This window comes from Physeter macrocephalus, chromosome 6 (genome assembly GCF_002837175.3).
Source record: "Physeter macrocephalus isolate SW-GA chromosome 6, ASM283717v5, whole genome shotgun sequence".
In the NCBI taxonomy this organism is placed as follows: Eukaryota; Metazoa; Chordata; class Mammalia; order Artiodactyla; family Physeteridae; genus Physeter; species Physeter macrocephalus.
The window spans coordinates 5938459-5950179 of NC_041219.1; the positions used below are offsets into that span (position 1 = coordinate 5938459).

The following is an 11721-nucleotide window of genomic DNA, read 5'->3' on the forward strand; positions in this document are numbered from 1 at the left end:
TGCCATATCTTCTTTATCCATTCATCTGTTGATGGACACTTAGGTTGCTTCCATGTCCTGGCTATTGTAAATAGAGCTGCAATGAACATTTTGGTACATGACTCTTTTTGAATTATGGTTTTCTCAGGGTATATGCCCAGTAGTGGGATTGCGGGGTCATATGGTAGTTCTCTTTGTAGTTTTTTAAGGAACCTCCATACTGTTCTCCATAGTGGCTGTATCAATTTTCATTCCCACCAGCAGTCTCATTCATTTTTATTCTCTGTGCCCTACCCCTGTATCCTTTCTTAAACCAATAAACAAACAAAAACTCAGCTCCAGGGTTTGCTGCTCAGAACTTACCTAATGGATATCCCCGATACCCCTCATTTGGAGACACTTCATCCCATCCTTCAAGCAGACATCCTTCTGTGGGAAGTGCACGCCTGCCTTCAGTAGGTGAAGAGTCTACACATCCCTTGCTTGTGGCTGAGGAACAAGTAAGCATGTCCTACTGTCTAACATATTGTGTGGGGTTAGAGTGTTATTGTGCTAACACTTGAAGGTTTTAGTTTGAATTTTAACTGTCACTATTTGTATATGACTTTTGTAGTGAAGACTCAGAGGAAATAGCATGTATTTTCTGTCATATACCCAAATATATATAGGTGTTGAGGGAAACTTAGCATTACAGTAAGTTTGTGGGTTCACAGGAGAGGTGCATCTGTATATAAAGACGGACATAACCAATGGCCAATGCTGTTAACAATAACCTCCAATGAAAGCTTTTTATGTTACAGTTTTTTTTTGTTTTTCTTTTTTGGCGGTACGCGGGCCTCTCACTGTTATGGCCTCTCCCGTTGCGGAGCGCAGGCTCCGGATGCACAGGCTCAGCGGCCATGGCTCACGGGCCCAGCCGCTCCGCGGCATGTGGGATCTTCCCGGACCGGGGCACGAACCCGTGTCCCCTGCATCAGCAGGCGGACTCTCAACCACTGCGCCACCAGGGAAGCCCTATGTTACAGTTTTTATAGTTAGTGGACTACCAGCAGTAAGGCAGATTTTGTTGTCAGTGGTTTAACAGAGCAATTTAATATTCCCGACCATTATATTTTCATTTTAGGACTAAAGTTATCTGGTTGAACATTGTCTATGTATTACTTAGTTATACTTATCTTTTGTCAACAATATGGTTGTTTATCATTAAGAAATTTTTACTGTTTTGAAATCCATTTGTTTGTGTTCTTGTTAAATGAGTTCTTATTTACTATAATTACATTTCCCTTAGTTTTGAATTTTATTTTTGAGTTTTTCAAATTTTATGTATAGACTTCTGGACTTTTTTTATATTGTCTCCCCCACAAAATACCACAAACTTTTCTAAGTAGCAATAATTTCCTGGTATCTATTTTATATCTATGCATTTTACAGAACTCTTATTGAATCTAGTAGGGTCTATCTCTTTATATAGTCAGATCATCTATAAATTATGATAAATTTCTCTTCCTTTTTAATACCTGATTTCTAAATCAGGTTTTAATGCATTGATGAGAATTTTAGAACAAAATCAAAGTAATAATCTCCATTTGTTCCTGATTTTTTATTTTTTTCTACAGAATGCTTATCATGTTTCACCATCACATGTATTTTAAAGTAGTTATTCTATTATCAAGCTAGGAAGACATTTCTACATTTCTCCCACCTCCCCCCCAACCTTTTTGTTGGTAAAAAAACAGGTACAAAAGCTTTGAAGTAAGAATATACTTAAAAAGTTAATAAAAATTTTAATTGATATAGTCAGGCAAATTTTTTTGTTCTTTTTTTTTTTTTTTAAAGCAAGTTACTGATTCACTTTCCTCTTTTGTTTTAGGTACATACCTATGTCAACACTACAGGTGTACAAGAAGAACGGAAAAACTGCGCAAGTGTGCATGTCCCATTGGAGGCGAGGGTTTCTAATGCTGAAAGCAACACACCAAAAGAAGAACCAAGTAATATTGAGGACAGGGACCCTCAGATTCTTCTTGAACCTGAAGGAGTCAAGTTTGTCTTAGGACCAACCCCAGTTCAAAAGCAATTAATGGAAAAAGAGAAACTGGAACAACTTGGAAGAGATCAAGTCAGCGGAAGTGGTGCGAATAACACGGAATGGGACACTGGCTATGACAGTGATGAACGAAGAGACGCGCCCTCTGTTAACAAACTGGTGTATGAAAATCTAAATGGGCTATCTCTCCCCAGTGCCTCAGGGCTCAGGAGAGGTCGTCTGCCGTCCACCAGTACCTCAGATACCCAGAATATCAACAACTCAGCTCAGAGAAGAACTGCATTGTTAAACTACGAAAATCTACCATCTTTGCCTCCTGTTTGGGAAGCCCGCAAGCTAAGTAGGGATGAAGATGACAATTTAGGACCAAAGACCCCATCTCTAAATGGCTACCATAATAATCTTGATCCAATGCATAACTATGTAAATACAGAGAATGTAACAGTGCCGGCAAGTGCTCACAAAATAGAATATTCGAGGCGTCGGGACTGTACACCGACAGTCTTTAACTTTGATATCAGACGCCCAAGTTTAGAACACAGGCAGCTCAATTACATACAGGTTGACTTGGAAGGTGGCAGTGACTCTGACAACCCTCAGACTCCAAAAACGCCTACCACTCCCCTTCCACAGACCCCTACCAGACGCACAGAGCTGTATGCTGTGATAGACATCGAGAGAACTGCTGCTATGTCAAATCTGCAGAAAGCACTGCCACGAGACGATGGTACATCTAGGAAAACTAGACACAATAGTACTGATCTGCCCATGTGAGCCCGGAAACCATTACATTGTTTGCACCTTTGTGAAGTTTTAAAAAAATGAAGATGCAAGTGCTTCATTTTTATTTCTAAACACTAACTCCTTTTATAGACTGATAAAAAATTTTTTTTCTGACTATTTCATGTGCTTCTTTAAAGGGAATTAAAATGTAGAGCAGGTACTCATAAAAGAACACTAATTTCATTCTATACTACTCATTACTGTACAGCAGCATTCCCATTTTCACAGTGCCTATTTAAAATGAGAATTGAAGTGAGTGACATGCTGGTCAATTTTTATTAAGATTCTGGACTCATGCATATCATTCACGTCTAAGTCATGGTTGGCATTTAAAGCATATTATAAAGCCTCTTGATAATGTGCATTGCTAACAGGTAACTCTAGGCTTTGAAAGTACTATTTGTAGATTTACTATTCATGGTATGTGACCTCCAGCATGTAACATGAGGAATCCTTTATTTCATTAATTGTAGGCTTTTTGACTTGAGCCAGGACCTATGTATGGAAATAGAAGTACCACACCTCCTATGTACCAGTCAGTTCCTTAGCCTTCAGCATTTCTAGAAAGAGCCCTACGTTCGTGAACATGGTTTGCTGTTGGTGTGTTGAAAGGCAGGAAAGAGACGAGGGTTTCTGTTTACTCATCTCATCGTGTCATTTGAAAGGCATGCCCAGATATCTTAGTCAGAATTACACATAGGCTCAAGAATCAGTCTCAGGTCACTTTATCCAAAAACATTTGAAAATCTGAACCGTGATCTCTTGAAAGTTTCTCTCCTACAGATTATTAACAGTAACATTGTTTTCTGGAGGCATTTGTGCCATTAGATTGCCATTTATCTTCAAGTTTTTCCTTTGGTGTTGGGATGTCTAATTTTGTTGCTTTATGTCTTTTTCAATTTAGGATGTTTGAGTTTGTATATAGTTTTGAAATTGGATTATGTGTTCATTGTTGTTTAGTTTGCATTTTTGTCAAATTGTGGTTTTGAAGGTTCATTTGGAACTTACTGTTATTCTGTAACAGGGTTGCCCTTGTCCAGTATTTATTTATATGCCGTTTACTTTTCAAGTTGATAAAAGCATTCTCACAGTTTTAAATTTCACTTGTGTTCATAGGTGATCTCTTAAGCAGCTGAGAAGAAAAAAAAAAGGAAGCTACTTTTAGCATGCAAATTTCCCTAAAGGTACTGTGTTTTCTCTGTGGGCCCTCTCCCAGCACTTTAGCAGTGATTCCCTCAGTCACACGGCTGCAGTTGTACTTTGCCCGCTGTAGTGCTCCTCAGCTCTGCTGTCTTTTCACTCATGGCTGGATCTTGGATTATCCCTTGATTTTAATAGAATGTTAAGATTGTTGCCAGCATAGCAGGTACAGTGGAGTCTTATAGCAATGGCATTGTGTCATAACTTAGGATTGAAAATGAATTGAAGTTTATATAAACTGATGAGAGTTCATATGTCTGGCTCTTGGAAAATCAAGAATTTTCCAGTTTCCCAAATCCTAGAGAAGACAAGAGCGGGTGGAGTGGAAAGAAGGTTAGATAACCTTGCAAAATATGTCGCTGTCTCCTCTAAATATGAGGAAGTTTGAGATTTTGGTCTGGATCTACCAGATGTAACTAAGGTTAATTTAGCGTGAAAAAGTTTCAGTCATATAGCATACAATCTGTTCCATAAATGACCTAATTATAGGACAGTGAATGGATTAGCAAAATAATAGGGTGGGACCATTATAAAGGAAATAAATTGTTAAAGATGTCTTTATCATTTTTAGTGCCACTGGTTTATGTGCATAGCAGAATTTTCTTTCTTTTCTGTGAATTTGGTGCTTACCAAAGTGTTCACTGTTCTCTAAAAAGAGAGCAGAGGTATAGGTATGCAGTTTCCATTTTAATGTATTGTTCCATTTATGCTTTATTCTGAGTAGATTGCTAATTGTGCCAAATTTATGTGATGATTTTTGTAATGTGGAATAAGAGTTATGATGGAACCAGTGCACATGGTTTTCTCCGAAACAAGCAGTCAAGACAGAACGTTAACCTCCAAACAAAAGGGCTGACCTATTTACTCATTTTGGAGGTTGGATACTTTCTTTTCTTACTTTTCCTCAACCTTTTCATTTTTCCTTCCAGATTCTGATTAGTTTTTATATTTTTTAAGCAACTATAATATAACCATTGCAATTTATTCTTTCAATACTGTGTGCTTTAAAAATGAAAATGGGACCAATTTGTCTGCTAAGAATTTGATTTTTAGGTACTACGAGTATTAGGGAAGATGTATACAACTGGTATTAATTTCTAGATGTCTCTGGAAATCACCTGTGTTCCTATTTAATTAAAAATAACGTAGAACACTATTTGTCTTCTGCAGTAGTCTAGTAATGGGCATTAAGCTCTGTCCTGGAAGAATTGTACCAATTACTAGGTGCATTTTAGAATGAGATATTTTTATTGGGATATAATTGTGGCCGTATGTTTCAGATTTTCTGAGACAGACCTAATTTTAGATATTCTGTTCTGTTGATACATCATGTGATCCCACTTTTTGGTTTTGGAAATATAGTCATTGATCATATGCTTTCCCCCTAATAGAATCCTGTTTTATCCATATAGATCGTAACAGCTTTTATCCCAGACCAGGGCTGGAAACTGATATGGGTATTACATGTGTTTTTTCTTAGTGTGTTTTATTTCCCAGGTTCATCTTCCTTTCAAAATGAAAATATGGTGCCTTCCCTCCCTCCAGGAAGATTGGCAAATAGTTCCTTTTATTTACTGCTGCTGTGGAGTGATGAGATATGCACTTTACTTTTGAAGACTCAGCAAAAAGCTTTTCACTTCTCAGTATATCCAGAATAGATCACATTTTGGACTTAAGAAAATTTGCCAAGCAGTCTTTGTTTTTACAGATATTAATGTTGACCCCACAGTTCAGTGTTGTGAGTCAAGCTAGTGTTTGTGTATCCCTCCCCACCAAAAAAAATCCGTGGCGCAAAGTATAAAAATGTACCTCAATAATGTTCTATTAAAAATGGGACAGGGGCCTTATGTTTTCATAATTTCCCAATAATGTGCCACCATATTTTTGCCTCAAGGTAAAGGTTTTAACAAGCTAAAAAATAAATCCCATTTCCCCTTGTGCTGTTCCTAACCCATAATGTCCAAGTGTTTTGTGCAATGTGTAGTGTGGGTGTATAAATATATATATGTATATTTGTATATACATATATATATGTATATATATATATATATATCTCCTTGAAATAGACATACCATCAGAGACAACATTCAGAAGTAACTGATGTATTGGCATCTCTTTCTAATCTCTGATATGTGAGGTATATGGTACTAAATTACCTTTTCCCTGATGTTTGCCAAATTTGAATAAAGACATTGGTACAAAATCACAATGTATAGAAATGTTTTTGGCTTGAAAAATTAACAAATATTTTATGACGTACAACAATATACTCTGCCCAAACCAGCACCCTATCTTTCCTGTTCTTTACGTCCCTTTTCCCCATCCCTACGTCCTCTTTTTTTTTTTTTTTTTTTTTGGTGTAACACAATTCTTTTGTAGCATCCTTACAATTGCAGTTCTATGACAATTGGACAATAATAGCATGGAAACGGACTGGTATTAATAGTACAGTAGTCACCAGTGTGCCACATTTGCATTGGTAAATGCAAAATACACATTTTATAAAGGACAAATTTTGTGTTATGTTTTTATTTTCATTACATTGTATAATATTGTAAGATTATGTATGTCCTAATTTGCATTATAAATGTTTTTTTCCTACGTAAAGGCATAAATATAGCAACTTTGTATAAAGGTAGCTTATTAGATTTTTAATTTTGTCTTTTATAAAAAATTGTCTAACAGTGGGACTACCATTGCCAAATTGTATATGAAATATGAATTTTACCCCCATAGTTAATTTCGTTTATAAGCATTCCATATTTCTCTAATAAAAGACATAAGTGATACTGTACTATGCATAAATTGTATTTTAATGCTGTTTCATATCAGCATTTTAAATTTTGGTTTGCATTTTTAATATTGGCAAAATTTACCACTGTTGATTAAACCTTGTTGTATATGTAACAACATCTTTTGCCCTCTAGCCCTCCCCACCCTTGTTCTCTATTTCTCCCTGTCAGTGCCAACTTCATACGTTTTGTAGCATGGCAATAAAATATAACTTTTACACTGAGGCCAAGTGTGGCTTTTTGGAGGATGTGGACATGGGAGGATTACCCTCTAGTTGTTCTTTGCGTATGACCTTTTTGCCATATAAGCCATGTTTCTAGGCATGAGGAAGTTATCTCGTGTATGATGTGAATGTGCTTTTAAGGACAAGTGTGAATGTGCTTTTAAGCTTAATTTTTGTCCTAACAAATAAGAACTAATTTTTTATTTTTGGAAAAGTCAGAGTTCTTGAAGTACAATCAAACCTTTATTAACTGGAGTACTTAAAGAATAAGCTAATAATTGAATTTAGTTCAACAAGGGCTAAGCAACACATTTTTAAAATCCTTATTTATTGTAGAGTATTAGTATACCATCCTAAAAATTATATATAAAATATGTTTTAATTTTAGATGATTTAGCTTCTTGCAATGACTTAGTGTTGTCATTCTGGCATAAATCTCCATGACGAGGTACTCAAGTTGATACTGGAAGCTGAGCTGACTATACACTAACCTTAAGCATTCGTGAAAAACTGCTTTGTTGAATAAAATCTGATCGGAGTTCTTATGGTTACTTTCCCCCTTATTGCCTAAAGTAGATTGCAATAAAACCCCAATAAAAGTTTGGTTGGATACCTATTTTAAAGTTTCACTGTATTTATACTTCACACATTTCTTGAAACTTTATGATAAGAGGTTTTATTCCTTAGTCTCATATCACTGCCTCCATTTTCAAAGTTCAAAGTGAAATGAAATTTTACGTATTTGAGACTCTCACAGTTTTTATCTTCTTGGTCATTCAAACTAGTAGTACTCAGGGCTGGGACTCCAGACCTGTGTTTTGTCACTGAGCGGCACTGCAAAGCCTATTTTGGTATAGCTCAAGATGGAGATTATTTAAACAGTGAAGGGAATAGACAAGTCCACAAATGATCAGGTGCTTACTATGTACCAGACACCACGGAACACAGAAATTGGTTAAGATGTGACAGAGACCACATCTTGCAAAACTTAGGTGTTCTCAGAAATTAAAACCTTTTTTTGGATTATTTCTGTATTTTTCCTTTGAGCTCCTTTTGAAGACAGTAACTATTCACATATTTAATGAAGGAGCACAAACTAGGTCCTATGCTAGTAATAAAGATAGTAAATTTTGTTCTCAAAAGAATTTGTAGTTTAGAACAGCCCTTCTAACTGAGGGCAGTGCCCTTCCTCCCCCCAGAGGACTAAGCCCTAAGATAGGTATAAGGAATTACCATCTCTGTGATACCTCTAGAATAGTAGTAGCTATATACTTAGGAGAATTGAAAAAAAAATTCCAGTTCTTAATACGTGATGTGATGTGATAAAGGCACATACAAAGGAAGGGCATCTAACTCAGCCTGAGAATGGAGATTTTCGAGAAGGGCTTACAGGAGGTAATCCCTGAGGTGTTTGATGAGGGCAGGAGGGGAGAGGATATCTTAGGGAGAAGAAATACCATGTGCAAAGGCACAGAGGTGTAGAAAGATCACGATGTTCAGTGGTGGCAGAGGTTCCATATGCCTGGAGCATAGGATGCAAAGGCAGTCTGGGGGGATAGAGAAGGGAGAAATGAGAGACATCACATAGGTATAGAATGCGAAGGAGTTTTTGTTTTACTCTAAATGAGGTGAGACAATTTGAAGGGTTTAAACATTGGAGAAATAACATTTTAAAGATGACTCTGACATCAATATGGAGGATAAAATAGAAGACATGGCATTTTAATAAGGCAGGGAGACTAAAATGGAAGAAAAACTGGATAAATGCTTTTTCAAAGGCATTGTTAAAGGAGTGTTTAGGTTACCTGTTGCTGTGCAACAAGCCACCTAAAAACTTTGTGGCTTAAAACAAATCATTTTGTTATTTCTCACATTGCTATAGATCACAGTAGGCAGGCTTACGGAACCCACCCCAAATTACAAAACTAATATATGGAAGAGTTGAAATCCAAACCCACGCAGTCTGGTTCCTGAAGCTGAGTGTTTAGCCTCTGGCACACAAGGGTGACACCAAATGACACAGGAAAGGAGGAAAAGTCAAAAACACACGCAATAGAGAAAGGACAAATTGCTGGGAGTCCCCTCATGGGGGCTCCTCCTGGCTGTCTCAGGCCTCTGCTCCACAAGTGGCAGAGCCTGCCTCCCAGTCCCCATCCAAGAGCCCCTGGCTGTGCTTCTCCCCACCGCCACTCCAAAGACCAGCAGGGAGGCGGCGCGGGCTCCTCCATCACCTGTAGTCTCAGGCTTGCCTGCCAAAGGACATCATAATATTTACACATACCTGATTTTGCCCACAATAAAAACAGCTGTTTTCAATATTGTGCAGGTATCTTAGCGCCTTGTTATTGTGACTTCTCATTCCACTGTGCGATTTGAGATCTGCTGGTTGAGGTACATTTCCTGAAAAAGAGCAAGTTTCCCTACAAAGAACACAAAACTCTTGGTAGATTTATAATAATTTGTCCAATCTGAACACCCCTTTTCAGGATGGACCCTGCAAATAGTGTAAACTGGGGTCAGCAAACTTTGTCCGTAAAGGATCAGATAGTAAATATTTTAGGCTTTATGGGCTATAGAGTCTGTCACAACTACTCAACCCTTCCATTGTATAACTATGGTATTGCCCAGTATAAAAATGAGTTTGCTTGTGTTACAACCAAGCTTCATGGATGTCAAAATATAAATTTCATATAATTTTAATGTATCACAAAAGTTTTTATGTTTTCAACCACTTAAAAATATAGAAAACATTCTTAACTCTCTGGCCATACAAAATCAGGTGGCAGGTTGGATTTGGCGCCTCATGGTTTGTCGATCCCTGATGTAAACTAACCCTCTTAGCATATATCTGAAGGGTAGAACAATTAAAAATGGAAAATATCAGGACTTCCCTGGTGGTCCAGTGGCTAGGACTCTGCCCTCCCAATGCAGGGGGCCCGGGTTTGATCCCTGGTCAGGGAACTAGATCCCACATGCCGCAACTAAGAGTTCGCATGCTCCAACTAAAGATCCCACATGTGGCAACGAAGATCCCGCATGCTGCAACTAAGACCAGGCGCAGCCAAATAAATAAATATTTTTTTAAAAAATTGAAAACACCCATCAATGTTAACAATTGCCACAATCCGGGCTTCCCTGGTGGCGCAGTGGTTGCGCGTCCGCCTGCCGATGCAGGGGAACCGGGTTCGCGCCCCGGTCTGGGAGGATCCCACGTGCCGCGGAGCTGCTGGGCCCGTGAGCCATGGCCGCTGGGCCTGCGCTCCGGAGCCTGTGCTCCGCAACGGGAGAGGCCGCAGCAGAGGGAGGCCCGCAAACCACAAAAAAAAAAAAAAAAAAAAAAAAAACAATTGCCACAATCCAAGATCTTGCTAAGAGATCAGTTAGTCAAAGGGAGAAAAAGGTATCAGATGCAAAGCTAGACAGATTTTTTTTAAGTACAAAAATTTTGCTTTAAATGTCCTAGGGGTCAACTTAGAGAAAGTAGAAAACTGTTCTTAGCAAACGGAAATATTTGGGATTGATTTTGCTCTTTACAAAAGACATTATGTAAGAGAATATTAGTCATCTCTACAACTGTGTTGGGGGGAGGGGACAATGAGTGAAATGCAAAATCTCCTGAAAGTGAGCAAGCCAGACAAAGTAAGTCTCCATCAGAGCTCACAAGACCTTGTCCTGGACAGCCCAATTGAGAACAGCGTTTTACAGTCCAGTAAAAGAAATATGTCTTCCTCCATCTTAATAAATAATGTTTAAAATTAAAATAGCAATAAAATATTATTTAGGAATATAATGGTAAATGTTTTAAAAAGCTCAGAAAGTTGAGAGTGGTTGCTTTTGAGGAGAGGAATTAATGCGGTTGGTGAATTATGTTTTCCATTATTAGTGTTATTGAGCCCAAGCTCGCTCTGCTTGTTGCACAACAGGCCAATAAATCTGGAGGCGAGTTGTTGGGGCAGGGAATAATGACTTTAATCGCAAAGCTAGCGGACCTTGAAAGGGGGTGGGGGGGGTCCCCTGCGACGTCCACCAATGGCTGAGCGGGACTGCTACCAGTGGCTCTCTAACAGCCACGTGCCTGCCCCACCCCTATTACATTAGTATACAACACTTTAAACTCTGTACATGTAGTACTTTAAAGCAACATTTTTTAAAGGTTAAATATAAGAAAAGAGGGCTTCCCTGGTGGCGCAGTGGTTGAGAGTCAGCCTGCCAATGCAGGGGACGCGGGTTCGTGCCCCGGTCCGGGAATATTCCACATGCCGCGGAGCGGCTGGGCCCGTGAGCCATGGCCGCTGAGCCTGCGCGTCCGGAGCCTGTACTCCGCAACGGGAGAGGCCACAACAGTGAGAGGCCCGCGTACCGCAAAAAAAAAAAAAAAATATATATATATATATATATATGAAAAGAAAATTTAAACGTCCGAGAAAGAACTCCGTTGCTATGGCAACACCCACAGCGCAGCGTCCCTCTCACCTTGATGAGTTCTACTCCCAAACCTCTGGATCTCACGCAAAATCTCCAACCCTCCCCTTCCTGGTCCCCAGCGGGTGCCTCCAAAGGGAGCGGAGCGCCAGCCGAGGCCCCGCCCCTCCAGCGGGACGGGCAGCTTTTCCGAACCGCGGGGCTCCCCTCAAACGCTGTGCCCTCCCTTCCCCCAAGGGCGGTGCCAGGACGAGCGGCGCGTCGGCGGGGGCTC

At 39.1% G+C, this 11721-nt stretch overlaps 1 protein-coding gene and 1 long non-coding RNA gene across 10 annotated transcripts in view; one reads left to right on the top strand and one right to left on the bottom strand.

Moving 5' to 3' along the window:
- The window catches only part of FRS2 (fibroblast growth factor receptor substrate 2), a 119833-nt gene extending 115887 nt beyond the window's left edge, over positions 1 to 3946 (top strand). For all 9 annotated transcript variants that reach the window (XM_055085197.1, XM_055085196.1, XM_055085195.1 and 6 more), the window contains 2 exons: positions 316 to 479; positions 1850 to 3946. In XM_055085197.1, the coding sequence (XP_054941172.1) occupies positions 316 to 479; positions 1850 to 2800 (1115 nt within the window). In that variant the 3' untranslated portion in view covers positions 2801 to 3946. The remainder of the gene's footprint in view (positions 1 to 315; positions 480 to 1849) is intronic.
- Positions 3947 to 8309: 4363 nt separating this feature from the next.
- On the bottom strand, positions 8310 to 11614 carry LOC114486380 (uncharacterized). Its single transcript, XR_003680021.2, has 3 exons — positions 11499 to 11614; positions 9307 to 9445; positions 8310 to 8572 (listed from the first exon to the last, which is right to left on the bottom strand). It is a non-coding gene; the product is annotated as an uncharacterized lncRNA (long non-coding RNA).
- Positions 11615 to 11721: the final 107 nt, after the last annotated feature.